Raw genomic sequence first — 19,551 nt, forward strand, 5'->3', positions numbered from 1 at the left:
TATTGTGCTTTCACATTTTGGAAATTACTTTAAATATTAATCACAGTCTTTGGAAAGAGAGATATGGAATGAAGACTCGGTTGATAAAATTAAAGTGTTATTGAATATTATTTTCATTGCAGATCACCAAAAGAAAGAAAGATGATGGTTTTACCTCTTCAGCTCCAGTAACAGAGTATGCATGACCTTTGACCAGTTTGAGCCTTGTGATTGCTTCTGTTTCAGCTGCACTAGCAATCTAGGGAAATAAAGTTATTGCTGAAAGAAAAATGCACACTCTTTGACAGATCATGACCACCAAATTATTGAATTATCATCCAGTCACTAGCTGAAAACATCTCCCTTAGGAGATAAAGGACTGCCCAACTTCTGTTTGAAGACACAGGACATTTGTTTCAACACTGAGTCACTCTTATCACAAGGGATTAAATCAAATTACTAGCCCCAACAAGAGTAGATCTATTGAATTAATTGCCAAATAGCTAATCAATACTTATCTAAAAGTGAGTCTATATAGGCAAGAAGACCTGAGCTCATCTGAAATCCATCGCTGACTGTCTCCATGACATTTTGCTGACTTCTGGTGCAAGTTGTGGCCTTTTTAAACGTTAAACTGTATTTGTTCCACTTTTGGCAAAGTTAAGATATACTCTGGAGCTTGCTGGAAACTCCAGAATATCCCAGGACTGTGTAGCAGTCTGGACAGCTGGATCAGATCAATCCACAGTCCAGATGGACACCATGTCATCATTCTTTCTATGCCACTAGTGTAGGTTCGTCCTAAACCCATTTGTTCAATTGTTCTACTATAGCTGGTACTAGGAATTGGATTTAGGCCAAGCAAGATATATCACTTTATAATGTAAGCTCATTAGTTCTTGCCCTGTCCTCTGAAGCAGCAGTGATAGTCCTTTTCTTTGTGGCAGCATTCAATTACTATAGGATCCAACCCTTTTTAATCTTCCCATCGCTTGACTAAAACCTTCAATCTTTCCTGACAGGATTTGTTTTCTCTACTTCTGACCCCAGGTCTGTTTTCTTCTGAATTAAGCCTATTCATTTTTATCTATGTAACAAACTGTAATGCTCAGAATGGGTCACAGGACTGAAGTGTCATCAGTCTGGTGTAGAATAAGGTAGAACTCTTACTCCTGTCACATAGCCCTTGTTACTTGGAGTAGTTCTATATAATAAGGATTTTTAATGAAACCTAAATTGCATTACTTGTTTTTGCAACTTTATCATGTCACATATTCATATCCAGTTGAGGATTAACTAGAATTTCTAGATTAGCTTTCCTCCACAAGATGCCCATATTGGCTGGGGACAAGGATATGGAAATCTTATTTTCATTGGACTTCATTTTCTGTCCATCAATTGTTCTTGTTGGTCTACAATTTTTAAAGAACAATTGTTTGTTTGTTTGAATGTTGATTCTTCCTTTTCTTTCATTTGATTTACCTCTATTCAGGGTTTTAAAAAAATTCTGTCAAGGTCTGTCTGAATTTTATTTCTATCTTTTGAAGTGTAAACTGTTCCTTGCAATTTTGTGCCATCTGCAAATTCAGGAAGGATTTCCTTTCAAAGAGATAGATGTATTTTATTTTACCAGTTGGATATATATAGCCAAAAATGTATTTCTTGCCTTTGTGGGGATGTATTTTAATATTTATATGTCATAGATTTTCATATTTAGTGTGACGTCCCAAATACAACTATTTTCAGACCCACCGTATGTTCTCATAAATTATCAAAAGTAAAAAAAGCTGGCACTTCTGCATTGAAACAGGTATACATAAAAGAAGATACACACATGCCAGCATTCAATAGATATCCTTTTTGAACTACTAGTAAATAAAAATGAGACATCCAGCACTGTATATATATTATATAAAGTATTTTTGAAAGTATGTGATGAAGGGATTATAAAGAACTGGATTCATATTTAAGCTGCTTCACAAGGACATGAAACTCAACTTACAGAGGGAAGCATTTTAGTAGAAAACCAGAAAAAGAACAAGATGCTTCTGCCTCAGCCTACCCACTGCCTTTTCTCTGAATTTGATCCCAACACACATACACACATTTTACTATAGTTTTATTTTGAGGTTTAAGATATATGCATCAGTCTGTCTCTCAAGAAGAGGGGACTGGCCTTATTGTCTTAGAATCATAGGGCTGGAAGGGCTCCTGTATCAAGTCCAATCCCCTTTCACACACTTTCAATGCAGGACATTCAACTGGAGTGACCCCAGAAATAGTTGTCCACTCTCTTTCTGGAGTCAACCAGAAAAAGAGAGCCCCCTTCCATACAAACACATATATTTCTCTAAGTAATTTGTTTCATTGTTAAACCGCTCTTACTATCAAGAATTTTCTTCTAATGCTAAATTAAGACATATTCTCCTGTAACTTAAAATCAATAGACCGCTGGGGCAACAGAGAACAACCCTACGTTCTCTTCTCTGTGACTTCAGCTATAGGTAGCAATATCTTCTAGATCAAGTATGGGCAAACCCAGGCCCAGGGGCCAAATGAGGCCCTTTGGGATCTTTTCTCGGGCCCTCCTCAATTTCACCCTGCTATAAGCATGAGGATGTGATGGTCTGCCCAGCAGAGCCTCTTCCTGGACTACACTTTGGCCTCCATGTGCACGGGACCTAGCTGCTCCTCACTGGCACTCATGGAACCAGTGCATTCCCCTTCTTCCAGGCCTCTGTCCCTGGCAACGAGGAGGGCAGCTCCTCTTCCATCTTCTCTGCCGCCACCACCTTCCTCAAGGGCAAGTTCCCCCTCAAAAAGATGAACAACAGGAGGAGGAGGGAAGGGAAGGAGAACCCTAGGCAGCTACATGCCCGAGTGGCGTTGGTGGAGGAGGAGGAGCTGCTCTTTTTGTTACTGGAGGTAGGGGCCCAGAAGAAGTGGAGTGTGCTGGCAATGAGCAGCTGAGTCCAGTAGCAGTGGAGGCCAAGACGCAGGCCAGGAAGATAAGCACAACTTCCTGGGCCCAGCCGTGGACCAGGCAAGCTGCCATGTGTGCAACCCTTTCCCCCTTGCACCAATCCCCCTCACCTCCCCCCTCCCTCCTTGGCTGCCCCCCCCCCACTCCGGCCTGCCATGTGGCCTCCAAGTTAAAAAGTTTGCCCATGTCTGTTCTAGATACTGTGGGTGCTTACAGATTAGATGTTTATCATGTTGTCACCCTGTTCTATTCACATACATTTTACAGGGATGAGGTGGATTGCCCAGAAGACATTCCCTTCCACTTCCCATTCCTCCCTCCATCTTTTTTCTTATGAGACAAACATCTGTTACAAAAGACAAGTCAGAATAAGTGCCAGAATCAGTAGCACTAAGAGTTCTTCTGCTGTAGAAGCACCAAACCACTGTAGAAAGAGACTATAAGTGAAGGATGTCAATTACAGACCAAACAGCTAATGCGGAAGCAACTTTTATGAACACTACAAACTAAAGACTCTAGCTGTGAAACCATAGGCTGCTTCCTGCTTCATCTGATCTCAGGTTCAACCATATTCTCAGTGGAAAGTCTCTTATTGACGTCACAGGCAGAAAAACCCACGCTAATCCAAAGTTACTCTACAACATGTCAGAGCAAAAATGAATAAAAACATTAACAACTCACATCAATGGAACAACCCAACAGGGAACCAGACCGCAAGGCCTTTTGTATGATTTGATACAGGTTAGATGGAGCTTTCCTCAAATCATAAGATTCAGCGATGCCACCAGTAAAATCTTCAAAACCTTCTATAGTAGATCCTCCTGTAAGAGCCTCATAGGAACCATTCAACCTACAATGAAGGAAAAACAAGAGCAGAAGAGCAATAAAAGGGAATGAGACTACTCTCCCCATCTCTACACTAATAGAGGTGAAAAAAGAGCAGATTATATTGGACATATTTAGTAAAATTATCTACCTAATACTTTTCCCTGAGAGACACAGCCATGTAGTACATAATGGAGGACAATATGTACTAAGTCTAATGAAGCAGACTGCAGTCCGGGAAAGCTAGTGCCCATTCTCAAAGTTACACAATGGACACTTTGTTCATAAACCATTGGATATATATGGTTCACCAGTAACGTGTTGTGATGCAGATCCATTAATAGAATCAGAGTGGTTGGTTGAATGCTAATAGCTGTTAATGGGCTGTCTGTCACAATTAATTATGTCTTACTTGGCATAGGCCTTCTCCAACAGTGCACTCCAGAACTCGTTCCCTTCTTCAGAGTGCAGAAAAAGAAGCTGACCATTTTTCGTGGGGAGCCGGTCATCAACGACAACATCCACCCATTCTCCATATTGCCAGATCTGACAAAAAAGATGGTGGAGGAGAATCAGATTTTTTAAAAAAACACTTATGGAACAAACCATTCAAGAAAGGGTGCGATAATAAAACCACAGGAAACAACCGCCTTTACACTATGCTTTAAATTACTTTGTAAATAATTGCAACGTTTGCAATGTCAGGTCAGTTAAGGAGCTGGAATATTTGACTGAGAGTGAGGAAAACTAGGGAAGCCATTTCTGCTGAGATGAAACATAGGGCATAGCACTGGTTCCCAAGCTGGTTCCTAGGCAGACCTGAACTCCCAGACCTCTAGCCACCTCAGTGAATGGGGACATTTTGGGAACAAAAATAGTTTAGCATATGCCAAGAAGGAACAAACCAGTCCATTTTAGTTTCTGCTATTGCCCATGGATTTTCGGACATATTTACTCAAGCATACATTTTCCATTATTTAAAAAACAATGCTCAGTGGAAAAAATGTTTTATACATATAATTCACTTTTGTATGTTATTTTTCCTAAAACATTTTAATTCCTTTTGCTTATATGTTTTAAATTCTGTTTTCCTTGGTATCATTACACAATTTGTTATAAAGTAATTTTAATGTGAGCTTTAATATGTGTGTTTTTTTAATTGGAAAACTAGATCATGAAATTTGGAAAACTGGAGGAGCCACAGAGTAACTATTTTTCCATTTGCATCTTTGTTAAAGAAATACAAACTACTAGGTTGGCTCATATTAATGTCGGAACCAAGCCATTTCCAACCCATCCCCAGCAGTTATCAAGGGAAGAAAATTCTTCTATGTTTTCTGTAACATGATGCTGGATTTACAATTTTCTTTACTAGATTACCTGCACTGAGTAACAGAGAAGGCACAATTCACAGAATTTTACCACACAGCCTAGGACAGGCAAAAAAGTACTACTTTGCACTTGGAAGAACCAACACCACATAAACCAGTCATCAGTGCAGTATTCATCTTGGTACAGCATTGCAAGGTATTATAAAATAAGATCATAGCCATTTTTGTGGGAAAACTGTTGGAAGAAGTAACAACTTTTGCATGTATTATCGCTGATCTCTTCTCCACTAGGAATTAGATGGCTTAGACCAGTGGTTCTCAACCTGTGGGCCGTGGCCCAGCAGTGGGCCGCGAGAAAAAAAATCAGGTCTGCGAACCTCCTTCCTCTTTATTTATTTATTGGTTTTATTTTATTAATTTTATTTCTGCTCCTTTTGCAGAGCTGACTATTGCATTGGGTAGACCACATCAGCTTTAAATTATTAAATGTGGTTTTCTGTGGGCAAGGAGATGGATGGCATATGTTCTGTATCAGAAACTAGAGCTGATGTGATCTACCCAATGCAATTTTCTGAATCAGCATCCCAAATAACCAAACTGAATCTGAAGTAGACCAAAAACTAATTCATAACCCTTTTGGTACTAATTTTGAAAAGTGGGCCCTGGTCAAAAAAGGTTGGGAATCACTGATTTAGATAGATAGGGTTAGCATCTTTTCTCTTCCTTACCTGATTGCTTTTGCTTCCTCTGTCAGCCACCTACCCCTAAAAGCATTAAGGGTAAAATGAATTGTCTGGATCAGTAATAGTTAATTAAGTGACTGCTTTCTGTTGTAAAAGATACAGAAATGGACCAAACGAAACCCTCTGGTCTTTTCCCTTTTGTTCTCTGATGAAGTGAGAATATGCTGCAACACATCTCCTTCCCATCCATTTCTGTTTTGCGTTAGTTTAGGCTATTTCTATTCAATAACGTATTTTCTTAATAAATGTCTCTCCTATTGAGGATTCTATACTTATTTTTCTGCCTCTAATTTGATTCTTTTAAACTCATCATCCTAAAAATGGGAACCTCCACAGTGACTGAAGTAAAGGTTCTAGCAAGCCTTTCATTCCAATAATGACAGCCATCCCCTCTGATAGAAATTAGTGGGCTTCTTCTTTGTTTCCTTGTGTCTTATAATTATGAGGGAGGAAGCAGGAAACTTGATGTAGTCTTTTCTGAACAAAATAATTTAATTTGTCCAAACTTTTGTGGTTGTGAAACTGACATCTTTGCTCTTGCCAAGCACTGGGCAATGTACACACATCTGAAACATGATGGCTTCCAGAGAGTATTATTTGCACAGGTACATGGCCCATTATGATAGTCAAGGGGATAGGCCTTCTTTATTATAAAACAAGTGCTGTATCCACTAACTATCAACACATCTACTTTTATATCAGTATCTTTGCCTCATGTTGTTCATTCTTAAATCTGTTCCTAATCAAGCCTTCAGTATCAACAGACCAGCCTTCTACAGACTGGTGTTCTCCAGGCAGGTGAGGAGACAAATTTCACTCAGCTCGAGCCAAGAAAACCAATTGAGATAATAGGAACTGCAATACATAACACTTGGAAGGCATCACATTGAGAAATTATGACACTTTATTTGGGGCTATTCTCTCACCTTTTATTCAGCTTTATAACTAAAACATACAACATAGAGAAGACAGGATACCTGGAAATGAAAGATCCCAGCATAGTCTTTCTGGAAGCTTTGGTCTTTGGGGACAACTCGGTCTAATATTTCTTGATCCAATGTGAGAGAAGCAATGGCTGCCAAAAGCCAGCAGTCTCCTACAAAGATCAGATTTTTAAAAAAGAGGTGAACATAATGGCATATGTGAACGTATTAACTGCTTGATCTTAAGTAAAACATCCAACCTAGGACTGTCTTCTACAGGAAAGGCTGTCTAGAGAGGTTTGGAGGGGAGGAATTAAATCATTCCACAGTGCCACTCAATATAATTCTCCTCCAACCAAATCACTAACTACATCATACACCTTAAAACAAATAATTATCATATGAAAAAATAACAGTTTGGAAAGTGTGTCTGTGATCTGAACCAGTACATATAGCTATAGTACTGGAATATTTTAAAAGGAACTGTAGTGTGTAGTTTGGACCAGATTTCTTGAGCTACAGTTTTCACTATTCAATCTAGCACTGGCCATGCTGCCTAGAGATTAAGCAAAGACATCTAATTTAAATGCTAAGAGCTGTGATATAACATTTAAAGGTAAGATCATACAATTGGCCTCTTGAAAGCTTTAGTGCAGATAAAAATAGCAAGGCTAACATGCATGTTCAAATGCAAAGAGTCGTCAGAGATCCCCCTTTAAACCATGTCTGAAAGTTTTGCACATGGTGATATATTTTAGTTGGAACTGAGGTGTTGCTTTTTTGATGTGTTCCTCTTTCTTTCTTTCTTTCTTTCTTTCTTTCTTTCTTTCTTTCTTTCTTTCTTTCTTTCTTTCTTTCTTTCTTTCTTTCGAAAAGGGTCATTCACCCAGTGTAAGACAGGTCTAAGCTGATATTTCAGCTAACTTTTGCCACTGATAAAGAAATTGCATTTAATGAAGAGAGGCCTTAGGGATAATCTGTCACCACTTCTAATTTAGACATAGAGTGCAGGTTCTGAAAGGAAAACGTTTTGCAGATGATGAATATGAAGATTAGAACTGTCTTCATTTCAAAGTCATTTGCAAAATAAGCAATGAAGCTGGGGTTTCACACATGGGATTCATATTGGTCCTTTAATTCACTTGAATCCTCTGATATGATTTATTTTACACACAGCTTTGTACACTTGCTCTCTAATAATGGCACACAATTGTTTGGTGCTGAGCTTGGAATGCAATTCACTGAACCTTCAGCCAACACAGCCATTTAAGGAGATTTGAGAAGTTGCATTTACAAGCCTTGGACTGGAAGACATTGAAGTTCCTTCCCTTTCCCAACTACATACACATACCAAAAATGTGGTGCTTCTCTACTTACCCAATGCTCCCTGACGGATATCTGTACGAGTAGCTCCTCCCACAATGAATTGAGGATTTGGAACTAGCTCCTGAAAATAAATTGTTGAATGAAACATATCTATAAGCTGGGTCTTATATTTTCTTAATCATCATACCAAATATGTACTGTTTTTGTCATTATAGAATCATAGAATCATTGAGTTGGAAGAGACCTCACTGGCCATCCAATCCAACCCCATTCTGCCAAGAAGCAGGAAGATGACATTCAAAGCATCCCATGGCTATCCAGCCTCTGCTTAAAAGCCTCCAAAGAAGGAGCCTCAACCACATTCCGGGGCAGAGAGTTCCAGTGCTGAACAGCTCTTACAGTGAGGAAGTTCTTCCTAATGTTCAGGTGGAATCTCCTTTCCTGCAGTTTGAAGCCATTGTTCTGCGTCCTAGCCTCCAGGGCAGCAGAAAACAAGCTTGCTCCCTCCTCCCTATGACTTCCTCTCACATATTTATACATGACTATCATATCTCCTCTCAGCCTTCTTTTCTGCAGGCTAAACATGCCCAGTTCTTTAAGCCGCTCCTCATAGGGCTTGTTCTCCAAACCCTTGATCATTTTAGTCGCCCTCCTCTGGACACTTTCCAGCTTGTCAACATCTGCCTTCAATTGAGATGCCCAGAATTGGACACAGTGTGACTCCAGGTGTGGTCTGACCAAGGCAGAATAGAGGGGGAGCATTACTTCACTGGATCTAGACAGTATACTCCTATTTACGCAGGCGAAAATCCCATTGGCTTTTTTTTGCCGCCACATCACATTATCACCTCTGTGAAATCAGGACCAAATATCAGTTCTTGCTGCAGATTCATGAAATTTAGTAAGAAGTAAGTAAGTAAGTAAAAGTTTATTTGTATACCGCCCTCTCCCCCAAAAGGGACTCAGGGCGGTTTCCAATATAAAATCAGCATAAAACATTGTACAATAAAACACTGAAAACACTATAAAACGCTATAAGAATTTAAAAAAACGTAACAATTGACTAAAACAATCACATAAACACATAAAATTTACCACTAAATTTCACTTACTTCATTTACTGAAAAAAAGAGACTTGTAGACCACAAACCGGATGAGTTCTAGCATTAGATTAGTTGAAGTACCCACCTCAGGTGACAGATTTTATGTTTATGTGCCTTCAAGTCACCTGTCGACCTATGGTGACTGCATGCATTTTTCACAGGGTTTTCTTAGACATTGAATACTAAGAGATGGTTTTGCCAGTTCTTTCCAATGAAATACAGCCCACAGACCTAGTATTCATTGGTATTAGCTCATCTAAGTACTATCCAAGGCTGACCCAGCTTAGCTTCCAGGATCTGAAAAGATTTGGTATCTTTAAAGTATTAACATATTTTGCATCTCACAAAAGTAGAGCTCTGAAGTGACTAATTCTATGAATTTTGATATGTAGTCCAGAGCTCAATGAATATTCAACTTGTGCAAGTTATAGCTCTTCCAACAGAGATTTGAAAGATGTTCCAGAGCATGATGAGTCACTATCACAATTGATATCTCCAATATAGTTTTTAAAACATACATCCATGGATTCATATTGTTAAAACAAGTAAAAACACTAAGTTAATTGAAAAATATTACCTTGGCTGAATTTTCTATGTTTAAAAAATGATCGGCACACAATTTAGTTAATATCTTACATTCTAACTAATGAAAATGTGTGAGTCCTCAGAATTTTCTTCACCAAAGTGGTTTCATGATCAGCTCATAAGGACATTGTTTTCTATATACCGTTGTTACATTATAGAATACTCTATTAGCTATCCCAAAAAATTCTCACTTTTTCCAAACAGCATAAAGCATCAGTGCTTTATTTTACATTTGGGACTTGCCAGTCTTATGGAATTGAAACTTTTAAAATCGTGAAGTACATTGCTTTCTCAAGAGCAATGATATAGTAATGAACACCAAGTCAGGATCATCCACACCATTATATTTGCAAAGTATTTGCAAAAAACTGAAAAATGTAAGGTAAGAAAAAATACAACTCATTCAAAACATGGTGCTGAAGGGAAAGTTATTAATATCATACATTACCAAAAAGACAAATAAATGGGTCCTACATCAGATCTACTCTCAATAGAAACTAATATGAATAAACAGAAGCTATCATGGTTTGGGCATACAGGGGCTCGCTGTGTGCATAGCCTCATCTGGAGATTCAACCCACCACACATTCAAATGTACACAATATACATTTGAATCCATGATAGGGAGCATGAGAGATGCCTGCATCTGCCTTTGAGGCAGTGAAATTCCATTTCAAGGCAAAACCTGGAAGCTAGTGGGGCTTACCAATGAACTTGCAAAGAGACTGTCAACACAAGGTGAAAATTTTAAGTCCTTATTAAAAGTGGTGCAGGAAAGTAGTGGAGATGGTGGCAACAAGCCTCAGCTACCAGGTGCACCATATTCTTCAGACTCCCCACCACCAGGAGCTTCTCAGCCGTCTGTGTCTGCCTTGTACCTCAAAGACAGAAATGGCTGCTCGAATGTTCCTGGAACCTGAAAAATGTGGGGCACCTGGCAGCCAAAGTTTGATACCGCCTCTGCTGCTACTCTGTGCCATTTCCAATTGGGACTTGAGCATGCACGTTTTTTAGTATCCATGGAGGGTCCTAGAATGGTTCTAGGCAGAGCTTTCCAAACTGTGTGTTGCGAAATGTTAGTGTATCAACAACAGTCATGAAAACATAATGAGAAATGACAGAAATCATGGAAATGTATTACTCTACAAATAACCACCTGATAACCACGTGAGGCCTAACCCTGCCAAGACACAAATATGTGTTTTCCACCTACATGACCATGAAGCCAACGGGAAATTGAAAGTTACCTGGGAAGGCCAAGAGCCCAAACACTGTTCCCATCCTAAATATCTCAGCATCACCTTAGATCGAACACTAACATTTAGGAAACACTGTATGAATACCAAGCACAAAGTAGCTGCAAAAACTTACTGGTAGTGCATGGGGTACAGACCCAGAATTAATGAGAACATCATCCTGGCCTTGTCTTACTCAACTGCTGGATATGCCTGCTCCATTTGGCACAAGTCTGCCCACACAAAGCAGGTATATATAGCACTGAATGAAACATGTAGAATAAACACAGGATGTCTAAAACGTACACCAGTTGATAAGACTCTATAGTCTAGCTGGCATCCCCCCCCCCCCCGCCCCCAATATGCAATGGGAGTTGCTACCAACTGTGAGAGAAATAAGTTTGAACATTGTGAAAGCCATCCACTGCATAGCTATCAGCCTCCTCACAGTAAACTCAAATCAAGGAAAAGTTTCATGAGAACCACCACTCCTCTTTATGTTCCCCCAGCAGCTAAACTAGGAAATACCCAAATGGATTGTATTTGTTTATTTATACAATGCTTTTGACACAAAATAAATAAATCCTACAAATCATATTTTAAAAATAAATGAAAGGTTTTCAGAAGATATGAAAAGGTTTTTGTGAGTGAATGGTTTAAGTATTTTTATTGTACTGTTTTAAATGTATTTATTGTATTGTGCTAAACTGATTGTTTTAATTGCCTATGTTTTATTTTTGTACTATATATGGCATTGCATTTTGCCAGATTGTGAGCCGCCCTGAGTCCCTTCGGGTGAGAAGGGCAGCATAGAAATGATGGAAATAAATAAATAAAATAAATAAATATGTTGATTCAACTATACATTTAGTTACTACAATGTATGCATGAGTCCATATCTCTTACAAGAGGTTGGTTTAACCTCCGTTTTGTAACACTGAATTACTGTGTTGTAAAATGATGCATGCATGTATGCTCTTGTCCTATGGAGACTGAGGGCCCACTGCATTATGGGAAAAATATAACTCACTGAAATGACAATAATGCAAGGAAATATTTAAGTAGGAAAAGAGAAAACTGCATTACAGATAGATTGACTCCATAAACAAACCCCCTGAATTTGCTACACTTGAGTCATTAATAGAAGGATCTCTTAGAGGTCTTTAATTCATAAATCATGGTTGATATGATGGCACATAATAGCAGCAACAACCCTCTTTACTTAAAAATGCCTGAAGCATCTGAAGTCCATCCTGGTCAGTCTGTTAAGGACAAGCCCTTGAATTCCAATTAAGAAGAAAACCTAGATATCTATCTCATCTCTCATGGCAAAAATTACAGAACTGAGAACCTTCTTCCTATTGCTACTAGTCATTATCTCCTTTTCTGAAAAATATTCAAAACAGTATACAAAATAAACAAAATGCCAGATTGCAATTCAGCCCTTTGTGGAGATATCTAATTAAATTTCTAAGTATTCAAAAGCTCAAAGAAGTACATCTCAAACACTGAAAACCAGCAAATTAAATACCAAGTTTTAAAGGCCTGCTGAAATCTACACTTAATCTACATAAATTCTCTGGGAACAAGTAAAAATAAAATCTAAAAGCATATATATTATATATCCTGCTACTGCTCTGAGCATATTGCAAACTACTCTAAATGGTGAAACTGTAGTGTTGGGAACAAGAGGAAACCTCTTTGGCACTGTTTCCAATGGTAGAGTCAAAATTCCTTGCTAGAAGTTAGTCGAAAACCTTCCTTCCCCAGATAAATCACACTGTCAGATCCTGAGACGAGTCAAGGGCACAAGGGGTTAGCAGCTGGTTGCCTCTAGCATGTAGGCAAGAGATGGAGCAAATCATCAGCCAGCTTAGAAGACAAGCCAGGGGCTTTGGGGATGTACAGTGAACAATGAAGAACACACTAAGAATACATCAGACACAACACTGTTTTATATTATTGATTTGTTTGATCCTAACACATCCTAGCCCAGGAGGATGGTGTTGTTGTAGAATGGGAACAGTGCATTTTTTAAAATGTAAAATAATAAAATGAGCATGTGTAACCACATACATATCCATTTCCTATTTGAAGGTTTTTAAAATCACGAAAGATAGCATAGCAAGCAGCATCTACTTTGAGTCATCCGTGGTAGCCCATGTATTGATGCCAGCTCACTATGTTTGCCATTATATTCATTAATGTTATCTGTTACTCTCTGGGTTCCTAGGTTATGTGGCCCTCAGGCCCAGCCATAGTTCCACTAGTTGTTCCCAGTTATTTAAATTATCCAATCTTGCCAAGAAATTCCCATGATACGTTCACTGTAGGGTTATCACAAGTCTATAATGACTTGAAGGCTCACAATGATGTGAACAAATAAACATACAGATATGAAATATACATCTGAGTGCTCTTCTATACAGGCATTCAAACAATGCATAAGATTCACCCAGATTAATGTGGAGTAAATATGGATTTCCCAGTTTACTCCGGATTAATTTGACATCTGCAAAGATCCGAACCTTAAGGTAAGGTCCGGATCTTTGCAGGGGTTGAGCTTATGGGGATTGATTGCTTCCGCAGTCCCAAGGTCAATCCCCATAGCCATCCTGGTTCGGTCTCATGGAGCCCGTAGGGGCAGGATAGTGCCCCCACCCCCATTTTCCCCTACAAAACTTACTCAAGGGGCCTCTCTCCACCCACCCCTCGGTCACCTGTTGATGTGGCATTTTCTCACACAAGGAGTACTCTCCGGGGGAACTGGCACTGCTAGCAGGCCACTCAGGTAGGTTTTGGAGGGAAAATGGGGGGCTGGGGGGTGGGATTGCAACTAGCCACCTCTGAGGGAAAGCCCAGGGTTTGGGGTGAGGACAGAAACCCGGGAGGAACTGGGTTAAAACCCCAATTCCTCCTGGGCTTGAAGGCAGTGTAGAAGGGCCCTGAGTTCCTATTTTGGGAATAAGCCATTTATTCATACATATATGTTAAGAGAAAATATTCACTGTTTTAAAAGATAGCATACAGTCATGTATGTATTTAAATGCATGTTTCAATAATTTTTAAAATTGCAAATGAATGCCAAAAAAAAAACAGAATGGAATTACATATAAAGACAAACAAACAAGACGTGGACCCAGAACAGACAGATTTGCCTATCACTTCTTTGAAAACATCAATATGCCTTTGAAAATATTACTGCTTCTTAAGTACGTACTTCAAACCCATTGAAATCTTAGAAATTGGGAAAGCACAGAAGGAAATCTTACAAGAATATATTTCCAGGCATTCTCAATTTTAAACATTGCCAGATATCCTTTATTCCACACTGTCACAGTCCAAAGGATATAAATGGATTCACTTTGTTTTCACACTTCACATTTCAATGCATTGTAATTAATGTCCCTTAATTCAAATACTGACCCTCCAAAAATGTCCTTCTTTTTAAATGCATTGATCGATAACCTGAGCAATTCTCAAAGGACAAACCTGTTAGAAAGAAGTCTCGGCATTTATATTTTTCAATAAACCTGCAAAATCAAGGCAAAGACCATTTCAGGGACATTATACATTTTCTAAATTCAAAGAAACCTTGTTATAGTCATTGCACGTTTGAGTGAACAAAATGCTTTCCAAACCCAACAGATTATCAACAGAATACAATATTCTTACCGAGGGTCGTTTCCAGATAATGCCTTGGGTTTTGGGAGAATACGGCCCCAAATCTCTGTAGCCAAGAGCAGAAGGACAAGCAGGGAATTCTTCATCTTTAAACAGGGTACCAGACTTTAAGCACTGCCTCCTTAGCTCCTCAAAATCCTGTTTTAGGTATTTTATTGCCTTCCCATTGGAACCCAAGCCTTCTAATACTTCCCTCTCCTTGGCTAATTTAATGGCTAAGCTGGTCATTGTGCTAAGCTTTCTGTAAGGCACTCAGAAAAGAGAAATCTTACAATCTGAATGCAAAGTGAAATCAGTATAAGTTAGTGACCAGGTGAGGGTGGAGCAAGCACAGTTTGGTACAGTGGCACCTGTAAATGGGAGGAGACACGCAAAGGTAAATATGTACTCAATTGAAATGGAAAAGGTTGGGGAAGGAAAGAAACCCGAGTGAAGGAACTGTCTAGTGACTGTGGCATTCTAACAGTTCTCTGTTACTCATCTGTGAAGCAAATGCTTGTTTTCCAGGCAGCTACTTAATGTCAATCTATCAAAAATCTTGTTAAATCAGACCAAAGGCCTTTGCAATCAACTTTCTGTTCACAGTGGCCAATCAATATGGGAAGCCTATCAGCTGGACATGACATGAGTGAAGCTACTCACTTCCTTTTGAGGTCCCAAGAGAGAGAAATGATGCCTCTAATACTGGAGGTGATATATAGTCATACTGATTATTAGCCCTTGAGGGTCCTGTTCTCCATTAATTTATCCAATTCCCTTTTAAAACTGTCCAAGTTGACAGCCATGGATTTTGTGCCATCAAATTCCACAATTTAACTATGTGCTGTGCATAGGGTTGCCAGGAGTCCCTTAATGTATGGGATGTGCTTTATTCAAGAGGCAGAAAATTTGTCCTGTATGAGCATTAAACAAAAAGCTTTACAATACTATGTTGTCACGCATTAGTTGAACATGTGGCCCCCAAAATTTCATAACAAATCAAAGGTTTGTGGGTTCTTCAAATCTCACAGGAGCCTGGAATTTTCACCAAAAGGTCTCCATTCACAGGGTTTGATATAGGCCTGCCCCATATATCCCAGCCAGTGTTGACTGTCCCATACTGCTGTCCTGAAAACCTGGGAATGTAGCTGTGTGAAAAGGTACTCTCCCTGTAAGTTCTGAATCTCTTTCCATTCACTTTCAGTGCATGACACTGGGCTCTAGTTTTTTGACCAGGGAAGAAAAGTTTCTCTCTGTCTCATTTCTCCACATCATTCCATGCATAATCTTATCAACCTTTATCATGTCACACCTTGTATGACTTATTTCTGGGCAAAACAGCATCAGCATGTTCCAATATTTCCTCATAGGGAGTTGCTGTAGTCCCTTGATCGTCTTAAGGCCCATCTACACTGTAGAATGAATGCAGTTTACATCACTTTTAACTTCCAAGGACCAATGCTATAGAATCATGAGAGTTGTCGTTTTACAAGGTCTTTGCCTTCTTTACCAAATATTACATTGAATTTCTAGATCAAATAGGCTCAGATCAGCTCTGTGGCAATCAAATGCTGCATGGAGTTGATCCGGATTAACATAGGGCAAGGCTACCTCAACACAAACAGGAAGGAAGGAAGGGAGGGAGGGAGGGAGGAAGGAAGGAAGGAAGGAAGGAAGGAAGGAAGGAAGGAAGGAAGGAAGGAAGGAAGGAAGGAGAAGGAAGGAAGGAAGGAAGGAAGGAAGGAAGGAAGGAAGGAAGGAAGGAAGGAAGGAAGGAAGGAAGGAAGGAAGGCTGATCACTGAGATTATTCACATCCTATTTGAACCGAAGCCAGGTGTACTGACTGTAGAAGCTCTACCTGTGCCTAAGCATTCATTTTCTCCAATATTTGAAGCAGTTCAAAATTATTATTATTATTATTATTATTATTATTATTATTATTATTATTATTATTATTATTATTATTATTATCATTACAGTAGAGTCTCACTTATCCAACATAAACGGGCTGGCAGAACGTTGGATAAGCGAATATGTTGGATAATAAGGAGAGATTAAGAAAAAGCCTATTAAACATCAAAATAGGTTATGATTTTATAAATTAAGCACCAAAACATCATGTTATACAACAAATTTGACAGAAAAAGTAATTCATTACACATTAATGCTATGTAGTAATTACTGTATTTACGAATTTAGCACCAAAATATCATAATGCATTGAAAACATTGACTACAAAAATGTGTTGGATAATCCAGAACGTTGGATAAGTGAATGTTGGATAAGTGAGACTCTACTGTATTATCTTTATTTATACCCTGTCACCATCTCTCAGAAGGACTCAGAACGGCTTCCAGGAGCACATACAAGTGCCATACCACATAAAAATAGAGGTAAAATTACATCACATATTAAACAATGACAACATCAGTTAAGATAAAAACAACATATTACAAAAAAGTCAAATTTAAAAATCAATAAAACACAGTACAAATTACCATAAAAATGAATAATACAGCATCCCAGCCACAGCTCAATTCAGCCATTAAAGTGCTAGTGACAATATTAGATTGTTTGGTCCTTAGATTAGCAAATGTCTTAATCATTTCCAAAGACCTACCTGAAGAGCCATGTTTTTAGCTTCTTGCATAAACAATATAATGTGGGGGAAAGCCTAATATCCCTGGGGAGGATGTTCCAAAGCCGGGGGGCCACTACTGAGAAGGACGTCTCCTTTGTCCCCACCAACCGTGCTTGAAACAGAAGTGGGGCTGAGAGGAGGGCCTCCCTGGCAGATCTTGAGCCTGTGCAGTTCATAGGAGGAGATGCGGTCACGAAGATAGGCTGGACTTTGAACTGGGACCGGAAACTTGTCGGAGCTGCTTCAATAGGAGCATGGTGTGCTCCTATAGCTAGCTCCCATTAGCAATCTGGCTGCCAACCTTTGCACTAATTGCAGCTTCCGAGCCATCTTCAAAGGCAGCCCCACGTAGAGTGCATTGCACTAATCTATTCTAGATGTAACTAAGGCATGGACCACTGTGGCCAAGGCAGGCTTTTCAAGGTATGGTTGCAGCTGGCGCACAAGTTCTGACTGTGCGAAGGCCCTCCCAGCCACCACCGAACTACATTTGTTCATTTTTGTCACTGAATATACAGACATCAGTACTCTGAATAAGGTCCAGCTGGACTACTCTATTCAAATCATTTATGCATTCCTTGCTGTTTATATCCTTTGTACAGTTTTGTTGAATTTTGTTACGTGTTGTTATCTCATGGGCGGTTTCCTCCCATTAAAAGCTCCTTTCTCTTCCCACCCCGATAGGCTCAACTCCTGAACACACAGATCAAGTGCTCTGCAAATCACAGGCCTGCTACTGGGCCAAAGCAAAACTATTTGTCATTTGAGATGAAATGAAATGAAATTAAGCAGGAACTGCTGCTGAAATTGCTAGCATAAATATTCCAGCAATCAGCAGCTTTCACTTTAAGAATGTTCAAATAGAAAATAAATGCATATTTCAATTCCATATTAGAATGACAGAATAATTTTTATCTTAACATTTTTCTTTCCTAGAATCTATAACCAACAAACGGGAAAGTTACTGTATATATTCATGTATAGGTCTAGAATTTCAGGCAAAGAGTCAACCCCCAAATCTGGCGCCACTTATCCACGGGTCAATGTGCATACTATATGTTAACTCTTATCAAAAAAGAAACCATCCCCTTCTCTGATTGATGAAAGGCAAGAGCTTAGTCCACTCTCATTTTACACATGAAGTCGAACTATACACAGGTATGTACAGTAATCAAAATAAGGTTGACTTTCATTTGGCACCTCATGTTTCAGACTCAGTATGGTGTAATGCAAAGGTGCCCAAACTTTTGGCTTCCCTGGGTCATACTGGAAGAAGAAGAATTGTCTTGGGCCACACAAAAAATGCACTAACACTAATGATAACTGATGAGAAAAAAGGTCCATGCATAATTTTTGTGATATCTGTCATTAACAGATAAGCAAAAAAAAAAAGTCCTTGCATAATAATCCTAATTATGTGCTACCTCGTTTGGAGGATGTTTTAAAATTGTCGAGCAGGTCTTCTGGCTGAACTGTTTGCAATTATGTTAACTATGGATAACTTTCTGATATCTGTAGACATAACATATTTTGATTATTCCATTCTATTCCACTGTTGTCTACAAAAGTTCATGTTCTAGAACCATGCAATCGACTTACAAAAATATTTCAATGTTTTAAGTAAGTTTATGATTTTGTGTTGGGCCACATTCATAAGTGTCCTGGGCCCATTCATACGGCCCATAGGTTGCAGGTTTAACAAGTCCGGTGCCGTGGTTTGAGCATTGGAGAATGACTCCGGAAACCAGGGTTTGAATCCCCACTCAGCTATGGAAACCCACTGGGACTTTGGGGAAGTAACAGAGGAAGTAAAAGGCAAAACCCATCCGAATAAATCTTGCTGAGAAACCCCTGTGATAGAAGTCACCAAGACTCAGAAACAACTTGAGGACACACAACAGCCTCACTTTCATGTATCTTTCCCTTGGCCTCCCGTTTTTAGTCTGTGGCCTCTGGTTTTTAGCCTATGTGTTCTATCTCTTGTCTCTGGGTACCCTATCTTTTAGCCGCCTTATCGCCCAGGATCACTTTTCAGTATCTGGAGCCCCCGGTGGCGCAATGGGTTAAACCAGGGGTCCTCAAACTTTTTAAGTGGAGAGCCGAATTATCATTTGGAAAAAAAATGAACAAATTCCTATGCATACTGCACATGTCTTATTTGTAGTACAAAAAAACCCCAACAGCAATCATTTATTTATTTATTTATTTGCTAA

At 39.2% G+C, this 19,551-nt stretch overlaps 1 protein-coding gene across 1 annotated transcript in view; it reads right to left on the reverse strand.

Annotated features, from left to right (window-relative positions):
• The window catches only part of capn8 (calpain 8), a 56,737-nt gene extending 40,958 nt beyond the window's left edge, over nt 1-15,779 (reverse strand). Inside the window, exons 1-6 of the mRNA XM_008125885.3 lie at nt 14,709-15,779; nt 8,162-8,231; nt 6,839-6,957; nt 4,200-4,333; nt 3,644-3,812; nt 155-238 (exon numbers count right to left, since the gene is read on the reverse strand). Coding sequence (XP_008124092.2) covers nt 155-238; nt 3,644-3,812; nt 4,200-4,333; nt 6,839-6,957; nt 8,162-8,231; nt 14,709-14,945 — 813 coding nt within the window. The 5' untranslated portion in view covers nt 14,946-15,779. The remainder of the gene's footprint in view (nt 1-154; nt 239-3,643; nt 3,813-4,199; nt 4,334-6,838; nt 6,958-8,161; nt 8,232-14,708) is intronic.
• Between the last annotated feature and the right edge of the window lie 3,772 nt (nt 15,780-19,551).

The sequence above is a fragment of the Anolis carolinensis genome, chromosome 1 (genome assembly GCF_035594765.1).
Source record: "Anolis carolinensis isolate JA03-04 chromosome 1, rAnoCar3.1.pri, whole genome shotgun sequence".
Lineage (NCBI taxonomy): Eukaryota > Metazoa > Chordata > Lepidosauria > Squamata > Dactyloidae > Anolis > Anolis carolinensis.